Source organism: Punica granatum, chromosome 6 (genome assembly GCF_007655135.1).
Source record: "Punica granatum isolate Tunisia-2019 chromosome 6, ASM765513v2, whole genome shotgun sequence".
Lineage (NCBI taxonomy): Eukaryota > Viridiplantae > Streptophyta > Magnoliopsida > Myrtales > Lythraceae > Punica > Punica granatum.
Genome location: NC_045132.1, coordinates 7137841 through 7165397, shown reverse-complemented (window position 1 = coordinate 7165397; position 27557 = coordinate 7137841). Strand labels below are relative to the sequence as shown.

At 38.3% G+C, this 27557-nt stretch overlaps 2 protein-coding genes and 1 long non-coding RNA gene across 4 annotated transcripts; 2 read left to right on the top strand and 1 right to left on the bottom strand.

The window, feature by feature from the left end:
• The first annotated feature begins 1279 nt into the window (after positions 1-1279).
• Positions 1280-4150, top strand: LOC116212107 (probable LRR receptor-like serine/threonine-protein kinase At3g47570). Its single transcript, XM_031546686.1, has one exon. It carries the CDS (start codon positions 1280-1282, stop codon positions 4070-4072), a length of 2793 nt encoding a protein of 930 aa, XP_031402546.1. The 3' UTR covers positions 4073-4150.
• A 1831-nt stretch (positions 4151-5981) lies between these two features.
• On the bottom strand, positions 5982-8818 carry LOC116211964. The gene is made up of 2 exons (XR_004157787.1): positions 8112-8818; positions 5982-6518 (listed from the first exon to the last, which is right to left on the bottom strand). It is a non-coding gene; the product is annotated as an uncharacterized LOC116211964 (long non-coding RNA).
• A 12093-nt stretch (positions 8819-20911) lies between these two features.
• Positions 20912-25551, top strand: LOC116211903 (GTPase ERA-like, chloroplastic). Of its 2 annotated transcripts, XM_031546442.1 has the most exons (9): positions 20913-21415; positions 21839-21984; positions 22704-22844; positions 22917-23030; positions 23218-23343; positions 23787-23885; positions 24061-24162; positions 24265-24345; positions 25045-25551. In XM_031546442.1, exons 1-9 carry the CDS (start codon positions 21055-21057, stop codon positions 25129-25131), a joined length of 1257 nt encoding a protein of 418 aa, XP_031402302.1. In that variant the 5' UTR covers positions 20913-21054; the 3' UTR covers positions 25132-25551. The 2 variants fall into 2 exon arrangements, with proteins under 2 accessions (XP_031402303.1, XP_031402302.1); XM_031546443.1 differs by lacking the exon at positions 22704-22844 and having other exon boundaries at positions 20912-21415.
• Positions 25552-27557: the final 2006 nt, after the last annotated feature.

Here is a 27557-nt window from a genome sequence, read left to right as displayed (position 1 = left end):
AAATTTGGATTATTTATGGAATTATTTTGAATTTTTGTATTTTACGCTATTTGCATAACGTGTCTTCAGCTTTAGTTTTTTGTTTGTCTAATGATAGTCTTTTTTGGATTATAAGGGAGATCCATAAGCCTACTACTGAAATAAAAATTATAATATCTACTAAAGTGGTACGGGTAATCTCACTGAGTATCGGGCCTTCTATCTAATGTCTAGATTAATGCAATTTCCCCCTGAATCATTTTTATCTAAAATCCCTTCATTCAAACAAAACCAACCTTGCGTATAGGAACTCTCCATAATCCTCTCTCACCAACCTCTATCCATAACCCGCAATTTAAAGTTATGGTTTAGTGATCATCATAATTCTTATTGATTTCATTGTACCAAACCCTCTTTTCAAACTAATCTCTTTTATCCTTAAAAAATGAAGACATGTTAGTGAGAAAGGAGGTTTATTGTAGTGGCATAAGTTGTTAACTCAGAATCTAACGCTATTGGGACTTTTCACGTCCCTTTGTTTCGTTTTCCTTATTCTTGTCCTTGGCCCACCCCTATACCCAGGGAAAAAAAAATATATCATGTTATTTGTTGACTATGGTCAATGGTCAATCCAGAAGCAGATGTTTCAAGTGTAAACTGAGAAAAGGAAAAAGTATAGATGTCGGTAACTTACGGCCACTGTTACTGAGAGTGTCACTTGGGCTGCATTGACATTAATGATATAACTATATATGTAACTTTGAGCGTCAATTGGTTTGGCTGGTCGTGCTAATAAAAAATTCACATTGTTAATATATTGGCTGCTAGCTGTCTGGTCGCTATACGCCGACAAGAATGGTTCCACAAGGTCGAGCATTAATAATAATATATTAATGATAGCCGAGTCAGCCACCGTAACTTACGACCACTATGACTGAGAGTGTCAATTTGGCTGCATTGACATTAATGATATCACTATTTATGTAACTTTGAGTATCACGTTTCCCAGCTTTATTTTCTGCCGTATACTTCACTGCCAAACCTACGTTTGCCTTCCTTTCCGTTTCAGCTTGCAACTTTTTCTGTGCTAATAAAAAATTCATATTGTTAATGAATTGGCACCGAGAAGAATGGTTCCACAAGGTCAAGCATTAATAATAATATATTAATATTAATATAGAGTGGCATGAAAACATCAAGAGGAAGAATCGGAAATTATGTCCTTTATATATGTATGCTGCATTGCGCTTGCTTGCATCGAAACACAAAACACCAAACAAACATCCTCCTCAAAACTCAAATGGAGCTTCCGCTTCCCTGTCGAAGTCGGTTTTTTTTCCCCATCTCTTCTCTCATCATCATTACTCTCCTGTCATGCTCTGTGTTGGGTGTAAATGGGATTCCTGGGAATGAAACCGATCGACTAGCTTTGTTGGAGTTCAAAGCCTTCTTGAGTGACCCCCTCGGTGTTCTTGACTCGTGGAACATCACCATCCATTTTTGCCAGTGGTACGGAGTTACTTGCGGCCGAAGGCACCGCAGAGTCATAGCCTTGGACTTGCGTTCGCTAAACCTGGGAGGAATTATATCCCCCAGTATTGGGAACCTCACATTCCTGAGGGTCCTCAACATCCAGAACAACAGTTTCCACTCAAGAATTCCTCCCGAAGTTGGTCATCTATACAGACTACGAGGTTTGCACCTTAATAACAACTCGTTGGATGGACCGATTCCTCCAAGTTTGTCTCGGTGCTTCAATCTCGTTATACTTCGCATCCATTTCAACATGCTTGCAGGGAATTTACCTACAGAGCTTAGCTCCTTGTCGAAGCTCAAAGGGCTTATTTTGTACGCGAATGGTTTCACTGGGCCAATCCCTGGTTCTTATGGAAATTTGTCATCTCTCGTGAATCTTGGGACAACGCGAAATGAACTCGGTGGCATGATTCCAGATACGTTAGGCAACCTGCAAAACCTAAAAGTTCTTAGTCTCGGGGCTAATAATTTCGTTGGGACCATTCCTACATCGATATTCAATATCTCCTCCCTGGAATCCCTCGATGTGACCAAAAACCAACTGGTGGGGAGCTTACCATCAGACTTGGGTTTCACTCTTCCAGTTCTCCAATTTCTCTCCTTTGGTCTGAACCATTTCACAGGACCCATTCCAAAAACACTATCCAATTTGTCTGACCTCACGTTATTTAATATCAATCGAAATAATTTCACTGGGGAGGCTCCATCTTTCCAGAAAATGAATGAGCTCCGTAGAGTTACCATTGGGAGCAATCATCTTGGTGGTCGGCAAGTTGGCGATCTCGACTTCCTCTGCACATTGACAAACTCTACAAAGCTAGAGACATTAACGTTTCATTCCAACAATTTCAAAGGAAACATACCTGAATGCATCTCTAACCTGTCGACAACTCTCAAGTCTTTCTCATCTGTCAAGAACATGTTATCTGGAGGCTTACCAGGTACCATCGGCAATCTCATAAACTTAGAACAGTTTTTTATGGATGGGAACAACATTTCTGGTAACATTCCTTCCGAAATCGGCAATCTTGCAAGGCTAAAGCAATTGTACCTAGGTTGGAATGAATTCTCTGAAGAAATCCCACACACCATGGGAAATTTATCGATGTTGACCCACCTGTCTTTGCGAAGCAATAGTCTTCAAGGAGCAATACCTTCATCTCTAAGCAAGTGTCGGAGTTTACTACTTCTCGACCTTGCCGATAACAAACTTAGTGGGGCCATACCTCCTGAAATTATGGAAATCTCATCTTTGTCGATATACGCCGACTTCTCCAGCAATAATCTGACAGACAAGCTTCCTATGGAGGTTGGAAATTTGAAAAATCTGGGCATCTTAATTCTGCAGGACAATAGAATCTCTGGAGAAATCCCTAGTAGTCTTGGAAGCTGTATAATGATGGAGAATCTTTACATGCAGGACAACCTTTTTGAAGGTTCAATTCCATCCACGTTGGGTAACTTAAAAGGGATTCGAAATCTAAACTTATCAAACAATATGTTGTCTGGGCGAATTCCAAAATTCCTTGAGGACCTAAATCTGACGAGTTTAGGTCTCGCGCTCAATGAATTTGAAGGCGCAGTACCAACAGGAGGAATTTTCAAGAATGCAAGTGCAACCTCTCTCATCGGAAATAAGCATCTCTGCGGGGGCTTGGCTGAATTTCGGTTGCCCAAATGCAACACTGAAGAACCGAGGAGGGTGGGGACCATGAACTCTGCGAGAATTATAATTATTTCCTCAGTTTCAGGCCTTCTAGGACTGCTTTTGATTCTCGTTTTGCTGTATATTCTATGGTGTAAAAGGCAAAGGAAAGCTGCTGCATCCGAGTTTTCAAGAGATGGGCTTTGGAAGGTTTCTTACCAAAGCTTGTTGAAAGCAACTAATGGTTTCTCTTCCATAAATTTGATAGGCTCGGGAAGTTTCGGATTAGTGTTCCGAGGTGTTTTTGATTGGAATCAGACGATTGTTGCCGTGAAGGTTCTAAACCTGAAGCGGTATAGAGCAGCCAAGAGCTTCATTTCAGAATGCGAGGCCTTGAGAAACATCCGGCACAGGAATCTCGTGAAGGTAATCACTGCATGTTCCGGCACTGATTATCAAGGAAACGATTTCAAGGCCCTGATTTATGAGTTCATGGTGAATGGGAGCTTAGATGGATGGCTACATCCAATAGTCAAGACGATTAAGACAAAGGAAGAGGCCCCAAGACAGTTGACTCTTCTCCAGAGACTGAACATCTCTATAGATGTTGCTTCTGCTTTAGATTATCTCCATAATCAGTGCGATGTGCCCATAGTCCACTGTGATCTAAAGCCAAGCAATGTTCTACTAGACGACGAAATGACTGCGCATGTAGGTGATTTTGGATTGGTCAGGTTCCTGCCAGAAGCCACAAGGGAGTCAATTGCTGATCCAAGTAGCTCGATCGGAGTGAAAGGATCTCTTGGCTATATTGCTCCTGGTAAAATCAAAACTCTTCATTCATCTTGCTTACTATGCCCCTTCTTTTACTACCTCTTCAAAGGACAGATGAAAGCACGTCTGACCAAATGAAGTCCGTTGAATTGCTAATGTAGAATACGGAGCAGGAGCAGACGTATCAACTCATGGGGATGTCTACAGCTTTGGGATTCTCATACTGGAGATGTTTACGGGGAAGAGGCCAACCGATAAAATGTTCACAGATGGATTGAACCTTCATTCATTTGCTAATGCAGCATTACCCGAACAAATATCTCAGGTTGTTGATCCCTTCTTGCTACAAGAATATCGAGGTGTGGAAAGCAATTGGAACAACGTAAGATCAGGGAGGCATAGAAACAAATTCCAAAAGATTCAGGAATGCCTGGTCTCAATCATCAGGCAAGGAGTTGTTTGTTCCACCGAGTACCCCGGAGACCGTATGAACATTGCTGATGTTGCAACTGCACTCCGTGTGATTCAGAAGGAGCTTCTTCAAGCTGTTAACCAATGAAAGTGGTGAAAACGAAAACTCCTATTGGAAAAGATGCTGGGAAGTGGGAAGGATATGTGAATTATATTGAAGGAGGAATGCATTTTGTGCTTCTTTTGTTCGAATTTTCTTTTTTTACCTTTTTCTTGAATGGTAGTAGCATTGCCTAGTATTCACTTTTAAAATAAAACAAGTATGAGCAGACGGAGAAGAAGTTGGGGCTTCTGTATGCTTGTTGATCTTAGAGAGGGTACCTTCTTGTCCGAAGGCCTCTTTGCGTTGTGTTTGCTTTGAAAATTAAATCGAGTAATACTAAATCTTTTCTCCTTCTTCACTTCCTCGGCAGCAATAATATAAGCTTGAGTTGTCTCGGTCATAAACTCCAACAGTCTCTGCCATAAAGGGAGAGACTTCAGTGGTTGAAGCGGTAATACCAATTTGCTCCTTGGCAACCTTAACATTTGGAAATCAGGTGTTTTGAGGGTGGATCTTGCTTGTGTTATTCGTAATATAGACTGATGAGGCGCGTTACATGCGAATTTTATGAGGTGTTTGTTTTTTTTTTAAATACAAATCACTAAATACACCATACTAAAAATTTATTGCTGACTTATGATTTTAATATTCAATACTAATAAATTTGTTTTTTATCGCTGTATATTTACAAATTTGTCCTCAAACCCAAGGCTCCAAGATCAGAGCAACCGCCGCCGCCCTCTGTTTTCGATTGCTCGATTCCTCAAGTTCTTCAAAAAAAATGTTTCTGTAATTATTTCTACTATAAAAATTATAAAATAATATATAATATCAAAATATTGGGGAAGAAGTGAAAAAAGTTAAAATATTCGGCAATCAAGTACATACAATCCATATGAGTTCCTGTTTTCAGGACTCATAGGTTTTAGTCTATCAGACAATTTTCGCTGAATCAAAAGCACCTATTTCATTTAGTTCTTACAATTTTCAACATTAAAAAAATTGTCAAAACAAACATCACCTAAGTGAGGAACAAAAAATAAAGGTCTGAAAGTGGTCAATCTCTGGATACATCTTGATCTAATCTCTGTTGTGAATTTATATCTAGGCAATTGAATTATTGGTTATGCCATTACTATTTATGAAATAAACTTTTCGTCCAACAAGCCTTCATTTATGTTAATTACAAAGTATAAGAGGACTTTCATGTTCCATCTTTAGTAAGAAACTAATGATAATTCTTCATTCTTCATTAAGTGGCGGACCAGTTGAATCCATCTTAGGAGACATTATTTCCTCATAGAAAGCTTCAAGTTGCGTTTGGTTTCATAATAAGATTTTAAAATCAGATTTTGATTTTGATTTTGATTTTGAGTGGAATAAATGGGACCCACCCTTTGACTTTGTATGAGTTATGTTGTTTTGTTGTGGAAAAAAAGGGTATAAATGAGGCCCACTCTTTGACTTTGTATGAGTTATTTTGTTTTGTAGTGAGTAGAATTAAGTTATAATTGTGATTCTAAAATACTATCCTAAAACCAAACAAGCCCTCAACTTCTATGCCCATATCCCTGCAATTACAAATACATCAGTGGCATGAAAATGCATAATAAAAATTAAAAGATACAGAGTAAACGAGCAAGATCCATATTTTACAAGTAACCTCTAATCGTTTCTTGATTGCAACAAAAGGTTGCACATCTCCTTGTGTCCCAACAATGTGCATCACTATCTGAAGTGGAGGCAAAACTTGATTTCTTCATATAAAGTTTCTTTATGAGTAGACCCATTGTATACGACTCCAAGACCAAAATCAAGAGTCAGAGGTTTTTAACTTGAGCTGCAGTTGCATCAAGTTGAGTGCAGCTCAAACTTGGGTTAAAATTCTGTTATACCTCCATGCCAAGATAAATTGAAAGCGTTGGGAGGTTTCTGCTTTTAGTGGAGAAGAACAGGCAATGAGCTTGAGAGAGTAGTGTCCTATGAAGACTTAGACTTGGAGAACGCCCTCCTAGGGTCACTACCCATGTCTATTCTGGGAATGTTCATCAGGAGAACTCTTTAAAGGACCTAAAATTCCAAAATGGATATTTATTAGGATCAACAATAACGCTAGAAAAGAAAAATCTATAAAGCTAGAAAGGGACAATCAACACACGTGAAAAATTATTCAAACATTCACATACAACAATAGTAATTTATGTTGTTCAGGAAGAAAAAGGTTCAACAACTCAATTCAGTCATTCTAGTAAAAAGTACTAGTGCAATAAGACCTAACAGAAGGCAAATCAAACAACAAGAAAGGATGCAATTTGTTTCGGGAGGAATTTGAGATTAAGCACATGAAGTGGTTGCTCATTCCGCACAACTCGAATATTACATTTAGCCACCCCCTGAGGAAGCAAGGTAAGGGAATTAAATGAAACAAACAGCAGCTTCATTTCTTAAAGCATGATCAGATCTTCAGAAGGATGAACCAATTAATGCAATCATACCAAACAGTCAAAGCTGAAGTAATCATGGATCGAACCACAAAATCAGGAAAAATAATAGCCGATCGAGTAAACCAAAATGCACATCTTGAATTCGTTCGTCTCTTTTGCTTTGCGAAAAAACTGAAAGGAATACTGGGGAGAGCAATCCCAAGAACTCAATTCAAATAGGTCTGACCATACAACAAGATGATCAAACAAATTCCATGAATAATCACTTATATAAGCATCCGCAAGTGAACAAGAGAATCATGACTACACTACCCATGTACATGCTTTCTTCTTCATAATAGAGGTTTCTACTTTGAAAAGTTTGCGTTACGATCACGTTGGATTTTGCCCATTGCTCACCGAACATAGTCTAGAGTCTTCGATCTTTCCACGATGAAGAACCAATGGAATGTTTAATTGGAATCAGAATGCCTTTGAGATAGAGAGTCAGTACCAGAATCTCTATACCTTCAATTCATTGCGGGACTGCATGATAACTATCAGAAGCATATGCATTTCATGTTGATTCCTTACCTTACAAGCAAAACAATTTAATTCTCAACCCCATATCATTGATGTCTCGACCCCAGACAGTTTTATTAGAGGTGCTAATTTTTTTCTCAACCTCATGGCAATACATATCACGATTGTTAATTCTTGAAACAAAACACGGATACCAGCAAGAATTGCTCAAGTCGTCAGATCAACATGAATGGTGGAACTAATAGATGAAACTGATCATACATGCTCATCCTTGATGAGACTTAAACAGAGCGAAAACCTGTCCCTAAGCCGAGAAGTTGCCTTCTGCAAACATAGGAATGCAGATTTACTTCAGGAAATATGATAGCGAATGATTTTCACCATTTGAACAACCTGAGCTTCTGCCATAATCAGTTAAAAATCACTCCTGCCATTTCACTTGGGAAGGGAACTGCAGCATTGTCCAATGACAACTATCATCCTCTAAGAATGATAGTTAAAAATCAACTAAGAATTCAAGCTTCTCATTAGAAGCTGCCGATAGCTAAAGCAAGCATCATCAAATGCAAACATATCCGAGCAAAGCAGTTTGAATTCCTGCTGACCACGGAGATATGGAACTTCCTTTCACAAAATTGCCGCAATGGTTCTCGATTCCTATGATAACAGGGCAGAATTGGAGGGAACTGGAGCGTACCTGAAACCTCGCAGCTGTACGGATCAGAGGAGAAGGGATCGAGAAGGGACGAAGTGTCGGTGAGATCTGTAAGATTAGAGAAGTTCAAGAGCTCAGCTCATTGCAAATTTCTTCCATGATTGCGGCTTGTACTGTAGACGTTAAAATCATCATCATCTTCTCTGCTCAAGCATGCAAATTTACAACCAGAAGATGGTGCAGGAAGCACCCAAAGAGAAACAGAGACATCTTTCACACTTCTAAGCAGCAAAAAGATTCCAATTCCCAGTCCTTCTTACAGTCGCTGGAGCCCGGACGAGCACGAGCAGCGGCCAGCGGCTGAAAAGAGAGAAGACAAAGCAGCGGGCGGGCCTCGGGAGAGACGGAGGATGTAGGCTCGAGAGGATGGCAACTGAGGAGGGACCCGGGAGGACCTAAAGGTAGGGGGTGGTCACATCGGCAGCGGCGTCGGATCGAAGATGGCCGAGGTGTCGGAAGGTCGGCGCAGACGACCAGTTTCCGGCAGAGACAGACTCACCACTGTCACACAGAGAGGGAAAGCGAGACGAACTGAGGGAGAGCTTCAATTGTTCAAAAATTGAACGCTAGGGTTTCGAATTTGAACTGAGGAACGCGAGAGGGAGAGGGAGAACGAGAAGGGAGCGCCTGAGCGGTCAGTCGGGAGTCCGCAGAACGAGAGGGACTCGCTTGACCTGATGTCATGAATAGATTGTAAGATGAGTGAGGGGTATTTGATTTTAGAGTTAAAATAAGTTTGATTTTAATTTTGATTTTGATCGTGGAAAATGACAAATGATATGAGATTATAAATTTAACTGGAAAATATATATTTTTATTGTGTAGTGTGTTGAGTTAAAATTAAAATCATAATTTTAAAATCAAATTTACAAATAAAATGGGCCTAAAATTTATGTAGCAAAATGCTATCACGAATTAAGCCGCGTTGCAATGGAAAGAGCATCGCGGTGTTTATTAAAAATCATGGATTCTAGTCGCAATAAAAACATAGAAGAATGATTTTTCCTTTTTTTTTTGGACAGAATCTTAATCTTAATTTCCGTCACTAATAATTACTAACATGACCTTGATAATTGTGCAATCAATGATGGATCAATGACAGCACCTATCAGTGATGGATTAGTGTCGGAAAAAAATATTTGAACAATATCCCTCACAAATCTGTCACTGAATCTTTTCACAAACCTTTGACGCCAAACTTCGCGCTAAAATTGTAGTGACTAATAAATGTTGTGTCGGATATTCGTCACAAAGCCGTCACTATTTTGGAACAAATATTACTCTTGCTTTCCTCACTGCTTAGTCACATATCTACCACAGTTTGTGACCGATCTTGTCTGTCACAAAATTTCATTCACTGAAGCCCGAAATTCTTGTAGTGAAGATTGAAAACGAGGATTATGCTTTGTTGCTGCTATGTTCTCTCCCAAAAACATGTGAGAGTTTCGTAGATACCATGCTATATGGTAGGACAAGTATCACCTTAGAAGATATCAATGCATCGTTGAACTCGAAGAAGTTGCAGAAGAAGGTGATGGAGCATCATGGAAGCAATGGTGAAGACCTAGTAGCAAGGGGCAGATCGAGCGAGAAGGAGACTCGTGGCAGGAGCAAGGGACAGAAAGCCAATTTGCTGGAATTGCAACTAGGAAGGCCATCTCAAGAGGGATTGTCCAAGGCGAAGAGAAAAGCAAGGCGAGCTCTCGGGGAACGCAATAGTAGCGGAGGGAAGGTACAAGGAAGGAGATGTTCTGACAACAACAAGTGTCGAGAATGCAAGTACCAAGATTCTCACTACATCTAGCACATCAAGTATCACGTGTATTCTTGATTTGGGATGCACTTTCCATGTTTGCCATGATAAAGGATTATTTTCTACTTATCAGTCCACAAAAGGTAGGAAGGTCCTCATGGCTAATGGTAACACATGCGATGTTGTCGGGGTGAGAGAAGTACGAATCAAGTTGCATACCGGTAGTGAGATGTTGTTGGTTGGTGTTAGGCATGTCTCGAGATTAAAGAAAAATATGATATTGTTGGGTACACTTGACAAGCTTGGCTATAAGTACAGGTGCTAAGGTGGAGTCGTAAGAATCTCGAAGGGCGCTCTCGTAATGATGAATGGACTGTTGCAGAAGGGCATGCTTGTTTTGCAAGGAATGGCTTCAACGATAGCATTCGAGTGTTCAGCTCCTAAGTAAAAGTACTTGGAGTCACTTAGGGATGGAGGTGACTTGCTCGGGACTGATAAGGTGGAAAAGCATAAGCTGCACACGTGTGATAATGCCTCGAAATTCCTTATCAGTAATGTGGTTTTTGATGTTCCTACTTTGGTCAAGCAAATCGAGAGCACATGTCGAGGACAAGTGGAAAAGCCTCGGAGGAAGCTGGGGCTTGGGCCTAAAGATCCGGTAACTCAGTCTGACATGGAGATTATTCATGGTAGATTTGAATGGAGGTCGAAATCTCTACGGTGGAATAGCTTACAAGCGGGAGACGAACAGAGTGAGCAGTTGAGACCGCGGGAACGTTATGGGCCTGCAAAGTTGGTGGTCTCATATAATGCTGAAGTTAGGAATACGACTTGTCACAAGGTCAGTTTCAGAGGGTGCACCAAAGTGAAGCTGAGGAAGCCCAGCACCTTGGAGAAGTCCGATGGTGGCTTGAACTTAAGCGATCGTAGAGGATGAGGTGGAGCCGTGAAGGGCTGTGATAGAGCAAGCTGAATCAAGATCGATGTAGACTTGGTGGAATACGGGCCAAGGTGAATATTCGTTGAGTATGTCTCATATTTAGTGGAGAACTCGAATACCCGAAGACCAAAAGTGGTGACGAGATCGGACAAAAAAAGAGGGGGTGAGATATTAGATTATCATGAGATTATATTTTCTATTTTGTAGGAATTTCGTAGTATCTTTTAGATCTTTAAATAGAAAAATTATCTTTAGGGGATGTTATAGATAATTCTAGAATATCTTTAGAATATTTCAAAAGGAAAAATATCCTAAAATTATATTAGGATATCTTTGAGATATTGGGAAAGTATTGTATCTATTTAAATGGGAGATGGTTTGTATCAAGATAACACATTGTGTGGAAATCACGAGTAATATCCTTGGAAATTCTCGGGTTTACTTTCTTGGAGTCTCTAGGGTTCATGGAGTGAGAATGTGGTGAGAATTGAGAGGATTATAAGGCTCTTTTCAGGTTTGGGTCATGTAACGTGGTTGGAAAACACAAGTGATCTCGAGTGTGAAATCTCCGGTTTATTGATTTAGTGGAATCTCTATGGTTTGTCCTTGGATATTTCGCCGTGTTATTTCTTCTTTCTTCTGGGTCTAAATTCCTCGAATTCGGCATCTTCCACAACTCTTGTTCAATGGTCCGATAATGTTCAAGCTTGACAAATACTTCAAAATGGTCCAGTTTACAATTAAAATTTTAAAATATATAATTACAAGGTTTTTTTATTCTAACCTGTGTAGTAGGGTCTCGATGTTGGAGGTTTTCTTTTAGAAGGACAATCAATGAAGTGAAAAACCATAGCTAGAGGAATCTCTAGGGATGAGATCATCAAATATTCCAGTCCACAAGGCTCCAAAGACGCAATATTGTGCGCATGTTATGACGACCATATGAGAATTTAGCACATTCAATAGAGCGTTTCTCATCTACATATGATTGGGTCTCGAAAACATAGGATGTAAATATTGTGTAATCCCACAGCAAATTGATTTAATCAAAGACGATTGTTCAGTCATCATGGAATCAAAGCAAAATATATACCTGACTTTCTAATTTCCGCAAAGAAGAGAGACAATAAAGAAGGAAAACCAAACAAGGACTAGGATCCCAAGGTTCATCCATGGGAGTTTGGACCTCGACTTCGATCTCTGCTCCATCAAAGATTCTATTTTTGCTTTCATATTCCTTGAAAAGCTTTGCTTCCTCTGACTCAAATCTCCAGCATAGAATTCCATTCCTGCAAGTCTTGAAGGTGGACCAACCGAGGAAGGTTGCAAAGAGGACGGTGATGAGCCACTCAAGGAATAGGCGGTTGCAGATTACTACGACACTGACTCCCTGCAACATCGATCAGGCACCTGCCCTTGGACTTGGTGCTCAGTTGAAGGCAGCGTTCGTGACTGAGACTCCCGAGACAATGAAGGCCGAGAAGCTTGAGGCCGTCTTGATTTCAAGCCTGCACTGCGACTATTGTCAGAGTCGGGATGAATAGCGCTCCTCCTCCCTCCCACCCAACAAATATTGTGCAGTATCTGTAAACAATTGAAAATCAAAATGGTAGAGGACATTTGCAATATATAAAGTTGGTTTCTTATTAGAATGGGATTGTTATCAATAATTATATGTTGTCAACAGCAAACTTGTGAGAGAATGACACCAAATTCACTAATGATAATGCCGATGAATAGTGATTTAACAAGGACACAATTGATAGAATAAACCTTTCGACTTTTACGCTTTTTCTTCCTCTCACTGGCATTGGCACGTTTCTCCAAATGAACGATGTCCGCCGTGAAGAGAAGCTTTTCTTCGGCAACTTCTAGTAGATCAAAATATTTTCTAAAACCAGAGGAGAAAACAACTGCTTTACGTTCCCCGCAATCGACCAACCTGCGCTCCCTAAGAAAGGTTATGGGGCTTTTGCGACCTGGTCTTGGAAAGCGACCTGGGATATCTTTCTCCAATCCCTACCCATGCGCGATATCATAATTCATAGGCAATGAGATAGCCATTAAGGTCACAGGATGGGAAGAAAATCCACGCATACCACATGCCATCCACAAACTTGTATGCTGTCCAAAGCTCCTGTAAGTGGTCAGACCTAAGGCTCTTCGTCTACCCTTCACAGGGATGATCAGTATCCAGCTCAAAGACTAGTCTCAACTCCGTCCACGACACTATTTGAGATTCCACAACATCAAAGGCTCTTACTATGTAGTTGTGATAGTCATAGTTTGCATCAGCATCGGCGAATGTTGGCTCACGGAGAACCCATTTATTCAAGTTTGGGTTGAAAACTTCGACCCTCAATGATCTGGATCGACTAGACAATGAATGTGCATTCACATAAAGCTTCCCATGGATGGTGACAACGATCAGTTCAAATGTGGCCGTTGATTGTTGGTCCTATGAGAACTAAACGAACAGGCCCGTGCATCTATTACGGTAATTAACAAAATAACTCTAATATAGTTATATATTCTTTTATTATAACCTTTATAAAAATGATTTTTTTTATTTACACTTAAAAATAGCATTTTATGCATACAATCTATTTTCTTGACATATTAGTGATCTCAATGCTTAACCTACTGTATAAGATATATCAATTCTCTCTATTTCAAATATCCCTCAGTGAATATATTTTATTTTATTCATATACAACAAAAAGAAACGACAATGAATAATAATATACCAAATTCCATGTGTTCCATGATTGTATCTTCTCTAAAAAATGGAAAGTTAATCAGCTGTCTAAACCAAAACACTTGACTTGGTTAATACCTCATCATCTCCTTCTAATCTATACAAAATATAATTAACTCACTTCAAAATGATCAGGTCCCTTATAGTTCCAATACCACCTTTGTAGTTTTTGTTCAAGTGAATTGATAAAGAACTTTTATGCTCAAATTTCCTTACAAATCACAGACATAGAGCCGAAAAATGGGTTCAGTATGCAGGAATCCATATTAAGTCGTGAATAATAAAATTCAATATATTATAACTGTATGATTTAAGATTTTTCATGTGTTTAAGTCTTTTCATCTTCCAGGATTGAGGTGGCAAGACGACACTAGGCCAAGTTTGACATCCTTGTTGGTGTGACTTCAAAGTTCTAGTGACCATAGACATGCTTCGTCCAACATGGCGCATTCCGAGATGTCATTTTGGCTTTTATTATTTTACTAGTTGTGGAGCCCATGTGTTACACGGGATAGAACATGATAAATTTTTTTAACAATTTTATAACATAAATTAAAAATTAAAATTAAAAAATAGCGGGGTATTTACCTAAAATGGCTCATGGTTTGTCTGTTTTGTCAAATCTATCCTATGCTTTTTTTGTCAAATCTATCCCATGGTTTACATTTTGCATCAAATCTATCCCGGCGTTATATTTTCCGTCGACATCTAACGGCCGTGCTGACGTGGCGCCTACGTAGCAAGTGTGGCCCACTATCTCTCCACGTGCCACGTCAGCACGGCCGTTAGATGTTAACGGAAAAGATAACGCCGGGATAGATTTGATGCAAAAAGTAAACTATGGGATAGATTTGACAAAAAAAAACATAGAATAGATTTGACAAAACGGACAAATCATGGGTCATTTTAGGTAAAAACCCCAAAAATAGCTAATAAAATTTATAGAAGCATATAAATTTAACTTTTTTTTTTGCTCGGTAACATATAAATTTAATTAAAAATAATTTAAGAATATATATAGAAGTAAATATATATATATATATACAGAAACATATATACAAACGTACATCGAAGCGTATATATATGTATACATATATATATATATATATGACTTCATATATATAGATATGGATATATATGATTACGGAATTATATATGTGTGTGCAAAATCAAACATTCTTCAATTCAAAGAAAAAATAATTTTTCATAAGAACATTTTAGGTAGATGTAGGAAAGAGAAAAAAATAAGTTGAGATTAGTTTAGCACGGTTTTCGTGGTTTTGAGATGGAGAATCTGAAGTGAAAAATTTGGGCAAGGCAACAACTAATTTCTTCATTATTGGTCCATTACTCAGTTTCACCCTAGCCTTCTCCGATCGTCGCGCCCTAGCTATCTCTGAGATCGGTCGTTCAAGTCTATTCCACCATGACTCAGTACATCTATCTGTTTCTAAATTAAGAAAAAGTAAAAAATTAAAACAAAAGCAATAATTGAACAACTGATCACCTTGTGTGTAGTAGTAATTGAATCCATAGACTAACTCATAATTTAGAGAACACCTTAGTTGATAGAAAAAAATAAAGAATCATCAATTATATTTTTTCTTGAGAAGGCTTGGGCTAATATTTTGTTTCTTATTCCAAGAGAAATTGAAAAAATCTATTGGCAAGAGATGTCTTTCAACTTTTCAAGCCCAGAAAACTCAAGCAGTAGACCCTAGTAAAAGAAGTCCGGCTACAATAATACCATGTCTAAAAGTTCTTATCCTCGAAGAATGTCGTCTGCTGACCATGGAAGCTTGAGATGAACTGTTGAGCATAATGGAGAGCCTGAATGGGTCCACTATAGTATTCGTCCTCATAATAATGTGGCAGAAGGGCTGCCTACATCAATATCATCGAGGTGCCATAAATATTGCTTCCAAAAGCTTAGAGATGAAGATATCAGTGCAAGCTAACCTGAATTGCTATTGGAGAAGGAATAAGGCTTGAGAGAGAGAAGCTCTGAAGCTGGCGATTTTGAAAATGATTTTGCTATTCATAATGTGCAACAAAGAATCTCTAAAAAATGTAATTCGATTTATATAAATAAAAAAAGAGAATTAAATTATATGTTTAAATTAGATATTTTAGATATTTATATATATATATATATCTATTATATTTTATTTAAAAATTGAAATTGAAATTTCATTTAAATAATTAAAATAATAAATAGAAATGGAAAAAAAAAGTAATACAAAGTATAGGATTCTCTCCGGAAGCAATTGGTCTGTCTCCCAAGGGGGTTAAACTCCAGTTCTTCTCCTTTCATTCATTGATTATTCACTCCTTACTTAATTTAAGATAAGCTAGAAGTATTTGTATCTCACAATAAACAAGGAAATTAACAAACAATAAATTGGGGAAGTGGATAAAAAAATTATCAAAATTTTTTCTTTGATAATTTGTTTGATTTAGAGGACAGGTTTTTTTTGAAAATTTCATAAGATTCTAATTTCCAAAAATTATTGGGTAAATAATTTCGGAATATTTTGTTGATAATTTTATAACCGAAAATAATTAATTTTAGAAGATTTGGTTTAATTTTGAAAGATTTTATTAATTTAGAAAAAATTTATTATTTTCAAAATATTTTATTGTTAATTTTATAACAGAAAATAATTAAATTAAAATATTTAAAAATTAAAAAATTTGAGAAAATTTCATTCATAAATGGAGCGTTTTAAGGCCATCTGACCTGGCTCACCTCATCCTTGCTTTCATAAATTTGTTTAATTTTGAAAGATTTTATTATTTTTCAGAAGATTTTGTTGAAAATTTTATAATTGAAAATAATTAAATTAAAATTTTTTTTAAAAAAAATCGGGAAAATTTCATTCAAAAATGGAACTTTCGGAAGCCATCTGGCCATCTAGTCGGGTCCACCTCATCCTTGCTTTCAATATATATATAGATGCTGAGGGCTCCTTTATATTAACCTATTAAAATTTTCATCAATATACACATTTTGATGTCAAAGCCTGCACTGCAACTAATTACCTTTAATCAATTAAAATTTTGTAATCCCACCGACAATTCATGCAGTTATCTAGTGCAATGGCATAAGGCACATACTCAGAACGAAGAGGTATCGGATTCAATCCTTACTAATGGGACTTAAGTGTTTATTTATTTCGATTTATTTCTTATTTTTGTATTAGACTCATGCACCTCCTTTATGACCAAAAAAATTATAAAAATGAGTTTATACATAGCTATATATGACCAAAAAAATTATCAATTTGTCTATACATAGCTGTATATGAGCGCAATGTAGTTCACCGATCATTATAATGAGTTTTTCTTTTAAATATTTCTAAGTGCATTCAGTGTTGATAACCGTAAAACTTTTAAAATTTGGAGAGATCTTTTTACATTTTCATGAAAGTATTTATCGCTTTTAACATATTTAAAATCTGCAAATTGAAAATTTGAAAGATCTTTTAATATCTTCATGAAATCATTAATTTTTTCCCGAGAATTATCCAATTTAGTGAAGTGAGAATATTTTATATTATCGTCGTCATCATCTTCATTTAAAATTGGAATTGTAAATATATATAATATATAAAAGTTATTGTATATCTTTAATAAATGATAAGTTAATTAAGTAATCGTTACATTAGAGAAAAAGCGAAGTTCATGTGCATTCAATGTGAATGGTTTATAATTGTATTATTTAATTGGGTTACGAATGCATGAAAAGCTCCAATTTCGCCGAATGTTCATATGTGGCAGATTATGGGATTGACTCAGCAACTATATATTTTATATAGATTTGGTGATACTTTTGAAAATATTTTATGTATAATAATATTTATTCTTTTTTCTCTCTAGTTTTTATTATTATTATTATTATTATCTTCTTCTTCTTTTAGAATTGGAATTGTAAATATATATAATATATATAATGTATATCTTTAAGAAATGATTGATTAATTAATTAATTATTACATCAGAGAAAAAGTGGAGTTTAGGTAAATTCAATGTAAATGGTTTGTAAATGGTTGATAATTGTATTAATTAAATAGGTTATCAGTTACAAATGCATGAGAAGCTTCGATTTCGCCGAATGTGCATATGTGGTGGATTACATTGATTGATTCAGCAACTATAGATTATATATAGATGTGGATTACCATTGCAAGATAGATTGCCACTTAAATTGTCCCACCAGACAATGTAATATGTGGATCTAGGTATTTTAAATGCAACGTTAGCAGCAACTTGGATGGATTTCCTCGTACAAACGCCCTCTTAATAATTCAGAATTACCAAACTTAATAACTAAAAGTAAGATGAGTCTAATTTCAACATCTCATTTGTATTTGAAGTACTAAAATTTTTAAATATTTAGTACTTTATTTCATATATTTATTACCTTAAAAGTATATGTATATAATAAACTTAACAACTAAAAGTAATAGAACCGTGTACATTAGTATTTTGAAAGTATGAGTGATTACTGATCTTAACAACTAAGAGTACCTCAATCTGCGTATTCAATGCTGCAATAGTACTTGAATAGTGAATATTGCTATTTTTAAATATTTAGTATTTTAATTCAAACATTTATTATATTGTAAGCACACGCAAATTACTAACATTAATAATTAAAAGTACTAAAATCGGTCTAATTCCAATACTTTATTTGTTCTTGAAGTACTGAAAATTCTAAATACTTACTATTTTAGTTCAAATGCTTAGTATTTCAATAAAAGTAAATATTGACTTCAACATCTAAAAGTACTTAACTTGACCTAATGTTAGCACTGTAAGCACCCATTTTCGGCCTAGGCTCGGTCATTAGCAAAGCAAGCCCCGAGCACATCGTCAGTATGAGAGCAAGCATAAATAGATCCAATGTGTAAAAGGATAACTACAGAAAATGCATCAGATCAATCCTTGAGCACAATCTTTAAGCGTTTCCTAACATAAGGTGCCATTTTTAAATCGGCACGATGGTCGGCCACATTTGTGCTCTCTGGGTTCGCAAGTAAGAAAAATCATTTCCCAAAATATAGTGTATTTCTCGGAGATTTTATGCCTTAAATCCCAATTGTCCGTATTTTTACTTGAAATTCCGGCACCTTATTTACTCTGGATTGATAGAAATCCAAATGTCTTTGATTTCCGCCTTTTGTCGAATAGGGGGAGAGTTCGCGACCGAGAAACCGATATCGTGTAGCGAAGAACATCTGTCACGGGATGTTTTCAAAAAAGGAAACTTCTTTCGAAATTAATTCCTCATGTTCAAAAAATTTTGGGGAAAATTTCCATAAGAAAAATATTTTTCGAGATTTATAAAATCTGTCAATCAAATTACAGAAGAAAATACATCGTGATGGATGAAAACTGATTTTCTATTCATTTCAGGGACAAAAACATAATAGGAAATCTAAGTTAGATTCGCAAAAGCTGCAAATTAGATTACCAGAGGAAAATAACCGTTTAGGAGGCCGGCCTCGAGTAGTAATGGCTTGGTGTAGGTACTTCCTTCGTAAAAAAACGGAGGCTCGGATTGTAACCGCGCCTTGACGTCATCCTAGCGCCAGCTGGTCCCCGGACGAGCTGGCGTCCAGTCGCTTTCCCGGAGCAGTCGAAAATTGATTTTCGACCCTGAAACTTTTTAAAATGTTACAGAACTACCCCAATTTCTCTTCCCCTATAAATAGAAGATGAATTTTCAGCATAGAGGACTTTTTTGGTTCCCCTCATGTGTTGAGAAAGAGCTGAAATTCACCAACATTACCTTCCCACGCACCCAAACACTTGGTTTTCTTAACATTTGCCTTGTAGGTTCCCGATCGAGGCAAAGTTTCAGAACCCGAGAAAGAGGTCCATTCCCGATCCTTGGAGAACCCACTCTCAAGCCCGAAGTTCTAACAATCCCGATTTGAGGGCTGGGTATAGTTTCTTAACTTGGGTCGAGATGTGATTAACTCAATTTAACCGAATTCCATGTTAAACAATTAGAATAAAATCACGTAGGGTAATAATCGGGTGCAGGTTGTTAGATTATAGGTAGATAGGCCTCTACGAGGTGTTTGCGCATGTTATACGTGTGTTATGTTCTTTTTTTTTTTTTGGGAAAATGACACATCATATTTTTAAAAATTTTCACGATACATCACGAAAATTTTCTAAATTTTTACCGTACATCATATTGTTACTTTCCCGTCCAAAATTAAATTGAACAGTAATGTTACGACATTTTTAGGGACAATTTTGCACCAAAAAAAACTTAGGGGATTTAAAATGAAAAATAAAAAAATAAAAAATAAGAAGAAGGGATGATCGGGAAGGGAGGTCAAAAGGGCCTCAGTGGCCACCCAACCCCACAATTGGGATCGCTGGCTAACTCAAAGCTGGCCAGTGACCCCAATCGGGGGTTGGTCCACACTCACCCCCCCCCCCCCCCCAACACAAATTTGGAGGATCTCGCCGCTGGGATCCCCTAAATTGGAGGGGTTGGGGGCTCCCCCGCCGGCCATCGACCCTTCAATCGGGATCGCCAACCTGATTTGAGCCATTCGAGTGCCGATGGGATCGCCCCCGACCCCCATCCAATTTTGAGGATCCCGTCGTTGGGATCCTATGGCGCCCTTGACTACTGTTGACCCCTAAATCTGGGGTGCCCCGTTGGCAATTGACCCCCCAGTTGGGTCGTTGGCCCGGTCTGAGTCGACCAGCGACACCCATTGCGGGGTGGACTACTAGAGGGGGCGCTGGGTGGCCGGCAAGGTCCCTCGGCTTCCCTTCTCGATGAGCCCCTTCCTATACTTTTTTTTTTGTAAATTTTTCATTTTATTTCGTTTAAAATTCCTCCAGTTTTTTTTTGTGCAAAATAGTCCATGGAAATGTTATAACATTACCATTCAATCTAATTTTGGACGGGAAAGTAACGATATGATGTGCGGTGAAAATTTAAAAAATTTTCGTGATGTGTCGTGAAAATTTTTGTAAATATAATGTGTAGTGAAATTATTTCAGAAATCATGATGTATTGTGTCATTTTCCTATTTTTTTTAGGATAGAAAAACCGTGAGATGGGGAAGGAGAGTAGGTTAGTGTACATAAACGCCAGATCCATCAATATACATTCCATGCTTGTATGTTTCGATGCCTTAAATTCATTTTTCGAGCTTTTTCCATGTCAGACTATTTATGCTCTTTATTAATAATTGAGATTTCTATTTTATTGATCTCTCTTAAAAGCGCCTTGATGCAGTTACATTATACGTCATCTTAAATGTAAGAAAGGAAAAGAAAAGAAGGAAATAGATAAAACGAAATTGCTTAAGAAGGAAACGTTATCCATCCGCGAGCTCTTCAAAAATGGAGGCGAGAGGGAACCAGAGGGGAGGAGTGAGCTGAAAGCGGCCGTTGGAGGGAATCTCCGGCTCCGGCTTCGGCTCCGGCTCCGACTCCGATGATGGAGCTCTTCGCTTCTCGCATGTCCTGCTCTCTTCCCAAACCTCAATTCCCGCGCTTTCAGAGGCCGCACGCGCCAACCTCGCACAGACCCTTACTCCTCACCGGTGGCGCTACCGCTTCGTTCCGGGCCCGCGTCGCTACTCCCGGAGCAGAGTGGACACGGAGCCGCCTCGCCTCCTCGGAGACTCACGAGCAGCTGTGCGTTAGAGAGGAGGTCGAGTCTACCTCTTATGATTCGTCGGACGACGAGTCGTCTTACCTGTCCCTGAGCGAGAAGCCGGACCGGAACACGGCTCTGCTCGATGACTACGAGATGGAGGAGCTCGAGTTCGCTCCTGACACCAACCATAAAAGCGGTGAGTCTCTCTCTCCCTCTCTCACTCTCACTCTGTGAGCTTCGAATGTCCAAATGGCCGGGCTTTGATGAATTTGACTTTGGATGGTAGAGATTGAGACCAAATGGTTGGAATTTCGATGAACTGACGAGGTTTTAAAGGTCACGATATTGACAGGGAATGCAGAAATTTGAACGAACATGTTAGACAAGAAGGAAAAGACATAGAGAGAATGTTGTCGATTTTAGATAAGAGCAACGAGAAGTAAAACACTTGAATCCATGTAGTAATTACCCTTATGATCCTCTTTGTGTCTGACTGAGCATCAGTAAAATGAATTTGATATCGAAGTTGGGATTCTCAGCTCCCATCATTGTCCGATGTAAGGAGGTTTTGAATCATTGCTGCTTCTTGCTAGTTTTGAATATGGTGAGTCAAATGCAGGATATGTGGCTGTACTTGGGAAGCCAAATGTTGGGAAGAGTACCCTAGCAAATCAAATGATTGGGCAGAAGTTGTCTATCGTGACGGATAAACCGCAAACCACAAGGCACCGAATTCTTGGTATATGCTCTGGCCCAGATTACCAGGTTTGATTTGTTTATGTCCTCTGAAGCTATCATAATAATTTTATTTAGTCTGTGACTGTCAGTACCTCCAAGTGATATCGAGTGGAGAATCTTGATGCTAAAATTCATTTTTGCTTATATAAATGAGCAAACTGATGTAGATAGCAATTAAGTTTCATGTATATGCATTTGTGTGGTGCCTCATGTTATTCTCATGATACTAGAACAGTCCAAGCAATCAAAGTTTTGATGGTGCTAAGAGGCCATTATTATATTTCTTGTCGATAATGCAACCTGATCCATGTTGAGCATTGTTGCATTATAGAACTTGAGGAAATATTTGTCTTACGGTATTGACAAAGATTCCCCTCATTCACTATCCAAAAAGGACATAAAGTCATTTTCTTCATTTAAGTCTGTGTAGGGAATGATTTGTTCTGCCTATTGCTCTGGTTTCCTTTTCTTTCAGAATGTATGTTGGCTTGGCTATGTTCAATATGTATGCCTTCTTATTCAATGCCAATATCGCATAATGTGTTCATCTTTCCAGAACACGTGTGAGCAATTTGTTGATATATAAAATTGGCAAAAGCAATGTTACATTGGTTTTTAAACTTTGAAATTTTGGGATGAGTTGTGTATAGCTTTTATTGATACGGTCAAAACAGAGTTCATAGTCATATGCAAGTCTCAGTTGATGAAAATCTTGTGATTGACATTACCCACGTCTTGCATTGCAGATGATACTGTATGATACACCTGGTGTTATTGAGAAGAAGATGCATAAATTGGACTCTATGATGATGACGAATGTGCGAAGTGCTGCACTTAATGCAGACTGCGTACTAGTCCTAGTTGATGCATGTAAACTGCCTGAGAAAGTATGCATCTTATTCTGTAATATTTTTAAATCATATACTTTATTCCTCAAGGCTATTTTTATATTTTCCTAGATTGATGAAGTATTGGAGGAAGGTGTCAGGGACTTAAAATATAAGGTACCGACGTTGCTGGTGATGAATAAGAAAGACATGATCAAACCTGGGGAAATAGCCAAGAAACTCGAGGTTGGCATCTTTTCTAGTGAACATTTGAGATTGCATTCCTTGCATTAGATTTACTGTTCAATAAAATGTTTACACTATCTGCACAAGCTATAAGAAATGTAAGCTGTACTTCAAAGATTTTAGAGCACATATTATCATGAATACTATTAAGCTAACTGTGTCTGGAATATTTTCATGCCCTGTGCAGTGGTATGAGAAATTCACGGAGGCTGATGATGTCATACCTGTTAGTGCCAAATATGGTCATGGGGTCCAAGATGTGAAGGACTGGATTTTATCTAAGCTACCAGTGGGGCCTGCTTATTATCCAAAGGTCACTTCCAGTTATCTGTGCATTCTGTTATACGGTTTTCTTGCGAATGAACAACATATTGACGAATTGATAGATAGCTTTTCCTTCTCATATTATGTCTAAATCAACCATCAAAAGAAAATGTCAGGACACTATGTTGATAATTAATCAGTTGGTGGTGATTCAATTTTATCAATTGCAATAAAATAGAAATGTTTGCAAGTTTTGTAAGTGAAAGCATTAGAGCCTGATTTACTTGATTGCTTGTAGCCAATCCACCAACTACTCTTGTACTGTGTTACCAGTTCTTAATGAGAGTGCGCCCCTGATTCATTTATATGTAAATGATGCCCCTCCAGTGGTCATATATGTATTATGTATATATTATATGAAGAGACTAATCTAAGTATAATTATCACGGGAATCTCTTTTTTGAACTCTCTGGTTTTACCATTATGTTGCAGGATATTGTTAGTGAACACCCAGAAAGATTCTTTGTAGCTGAAATTATCAGAGAGAAGATCTTCCTGCAATATCGCAGCGAAGTACCCTATGCCTGTCAGGTATACAAGAAAACCACAAAATTTATTATTTCCACTGTATCTTTATAACTTCTCTTTGCTTCCCATTGTAGACGATATTATACTAAATCTATTTTTTTGCCCCCCTGGTGTGGGATATTATACTAAATCTTAAGATGGTTGTTTTAAATTTTAATATTTTTCTAATTTTCTCAAGGTCAATGTAGTAAGCTATAAAAACAGGCCTACTTCTAAGGACTTCATACAGGTGGAGATTGTCGTGGAGAAAAACTCTCAGAAGATCATCCTTATCGGAAAAGTATCTGGCGGTTTTCCTCTTCTTTATTTACTTTTTTTCTATTTTTGGGCTCTGCTTTTTTGCATGTACTGTTGTTTATTTAATCATTTCCACAACCTGTAGGAAGGGAGAGCTCTGAAGTCACTTGCTACTGCTGCTCGTCTAGATATTGAAGACTTCTTGCAGAAGAAAGTGTATCTCGAGGTACTCACTTTCAGCTTCCCTAAATTTCTTGATAAAGTTTGTATTAAGCACCTGATATTTCTTCGCATAACAATCTTCTTATATCGCCATCGCGTGAAGAGAGAGCAAGTCTTGACCACGGTCATAAAAGCTGGACTTTACCAATTGACCTAACAGGTCCAGTAGCATCTGGACCGTTAGCTGATTGTGGATCTCCAAGAAAAGGGACACAGAATAGACCGGTTCGATTGGCCCGAAAAAAAAGATGCATATTCTTTTTGAAAACTTGTCTAATTTATGTCAGTTCTCAAAACGAAGTGATCAATTATTTACTTGGCCCATTTTGCGACAGATTTTGTTAAATGCATATTTTGAATTTTTTCATGCTATACATTTGTAAACTTATATCTAGATAAATACTATTTTATGCAAGTGTAAATATTGAACCACAAGTTAAAAGGCTAAAAACAAACTGCCAGTTGAAACTTATCAGTGGGCAGTCGTCCAGTGTTTTAAGGTATGCTGTAAATTCTGGGAGATTCTCACTCGAACCGGTTGGAAAAGATCTTTCGGCACCAGATCTGTCACAAACAAGTGGTGGGACCTAAAAGACAACGATTGTAATTAATTGATAGACAAGTCTTTTCCCCCCCAAATCCGAGCAAGAAATTTTCAAAATACTGTTCTGCAGAATACATCACAACAATTTTCTTTTGGCAGGTGGAAGTGAAAGTGAAAGAGAACTGGCGGCAAGACGAGGGACTTCTGAAAAACTACGGTTACGGGGGGCAAATTCGAGCTATATAATCGGAATAAATCACTAAACTGCTTCTCCTCACGACAGTATGACATTCATGCATGGGCAGATTTGAGCTATACATCAGGTGCTTGAGCAAATGCCCCGAGTGTCTGTGGACCTCAGTAGCTTTCATGATTGTTGGGGGCCAGTCTCTGGTTTGTACGTATTTCCGAATGGCTTGATGTCCTTGATGTTCCTGTGGCTCAAAGTTTTTTGGTAGCCTTTTCCTAGTGCTAGCACATTAGACTATTGGTTTAGAAGACTGTTCAGTTCCAGCAAACAGCTGAGCTTTCATGCTGAAAAAATTTCACTATCTCATTTTGGTAGCAAATTATGCTCCCTCGAATGTCGTTCTCTGATAACACCATATAGAATCGGGCTGTAAGTTAATTCTCTTCGATTGCATGATACAAAACTATTTACGTTAAGAGTGGCACTGAATGGCAAAATGTGTTTTATGTATGGTTATTAAGGGGAAATATTATGGCACTGGGTCGCGTGCTGTTAAATACTGATTAATTCCAACTATAGACGTGTGTAAGTATATGTACCATTCAGGAGATCATATAGACCTGCGGGATGGTTTGGTCTACAAATAAATTAGAATGAGAAACTTTGGCGACTTATTTCGACCCACACCTGATCTCATTCTCGACAGTAATTCGGGACGGGATGACACTGACCCACGAAAACGTAATTAACAGACAACAAGAAGGTTTTCCCTGTTTTCCTTCATTCTAATACACATTAATCCTTCTTTCCTACCCTACTATTCTTGGCAAGGATGCAGTGGCTGCGGCACAGGCACAGTGATCGTTGTAGCCTCTGGCGAAGGGTTGGAGAGAGCTTCTACAGAGAGAATGGGTGACTTAGAGCGAGAGGCCAGGAGGAAAGGATCAAGGTGATAGGGGTTCTTATAGTCACTGGACGGTCAACAAAAATGAACACGAATTCATTCAGTATTATTCACTCTATATGACTTGAAGAGGACCGAAGAAACAAAGCCAGCAATATCTGTTCATTTCGATATAATAGAATACTGCAGTCAGTCGGGTGGTTAACATACGCAATACACAATCAAAAGATGCACAAGCAATATCTGTATGAAGCTCATACAAGAGGCATACAAAAGGGGCCGTGTCCTTACTGGTCCATGCGAAAGTCTCGTAATGATCGTGCACTTTCCACATGGTAACAAACTGCATCCACCCGATGATTATATCGACGAGTCAGTGAAATCGTACGTTCATATATCCCACTGATCTTAGCTTTCCTCAAAGTAGCATGCTCCAGGTGGTATAAATAACAGCGAAACCGTTTCGTAGATAGAAAGCGTGCAAACACCAGTTCACCTGCGTGAGTGACACCAACAATGTAACGTTGCTCGAATGACAAACCACCGTCCAAGTGACGAGGCGGGACAAATTCATTGCAGCTCCAGACTTGCTTATGGGGATCCTCCAACATCCACAATCTAGTTTGGCGGGCAATACAATATTCAAGTACAGCAGCATGCCCACCGAATTCGAGTAAATGCATATAACTATGAAAATAGAGGGGTAAGTGGTCCAAAAAGTTTTATTAATGTATCAAGGTGGTCCAAATTTTTTTTTTTTCTACTTGATGGTATAAAATGTTTCAAAAGTGTAACATGATAGTACAAACCGTCAAATCGCAACTGACGCTGTCAAGCGACGCTGACGTGGCCGAAATAGTAACCCCTCTCTCTCTCTCTCTCTCTCCCCCCTCTTTCTTCTTCTTCTAATCTTCTTCTTCTCGTCCCACTCCTCCCGCTCCTCCCTTCCCTCGCCCTGTTCCCGAAGAAGAAGAAGAAGAAGAAGAAGAAGAGAGAGAGAGAGAGAGAGAGAGAGGTTACTGTTTCGGCCACGTACCTGACACGTTTGCGCGCCACGTCAGCGTCGCTTGACGGCGTCAGTTGCGATTTGACGGTTTGTACTATCATGTTACACTTTTGAAACATTTTGTACCATTAAGTAGCAAAAAAAAACTTTTTGAACCAACTTGATACATTAGTGAAACTTTTTGGACCATCAGTGTAATTACCCCGAAAATAGATGAATTCTGCAGGGAAGTGAATCACTCGAAAATTTTCCAGCCTAACATCAAATAACATAAAATAGGCCTCTCCATCTTCAACACAACAAACCATATGCATGACCCCGTCGATACATAAACTAGATTCGAACCTTAAATTAGGTAAACTGGGATCTATCCTTCTCCACTCCTTCTCGCCGAGAGTTAGAATGTTGATCCGATCATAAAAGCTGTTCGACCACGAGTTCAGAATCTTGTACTTCTTTTCAACCGGGTCGTAACCCAGAAAGCAGTTATTATGGGTCGAAGGTGCTTTGAAGGTAATGCACTCTCCGGTGCTCAGGTTACAAATTTGGATTTTTTCTTCATCACTCGTGCA

Bases quoted from the DNA above. Each gene is read 5' to 3' on its own strand.
- LOC116212107 (XM_031546686.1), top strand. From the start codon at position 1,280: ATGGAGCTTCCGCTTCCCTGTCGAAGTCGGTTTTTTTTCCCCATCTCT.
- LOC116211903 (XM_031546442.1), top strand. From the start codon at position 21,055: ATGATGGAGCTCTTCGCTTCTCGCATGTCCTGCTCTCTTCCCAAACCT. The intron at 23,344-23,786 runs GTCACTTCCAGT...ATTATGTTGCAG, and splicing joins GGCCTGCTTATTATCCAAAG to GATATTGTTAGTGAACACCC. The intron at 24,163-24,264 runs GTATCTGGCGGT...CACAACCTGTAG, and splicing joins AGATCATCCTTATCGGAAAA to GAAGGGAGAGCTCTGAAGTC.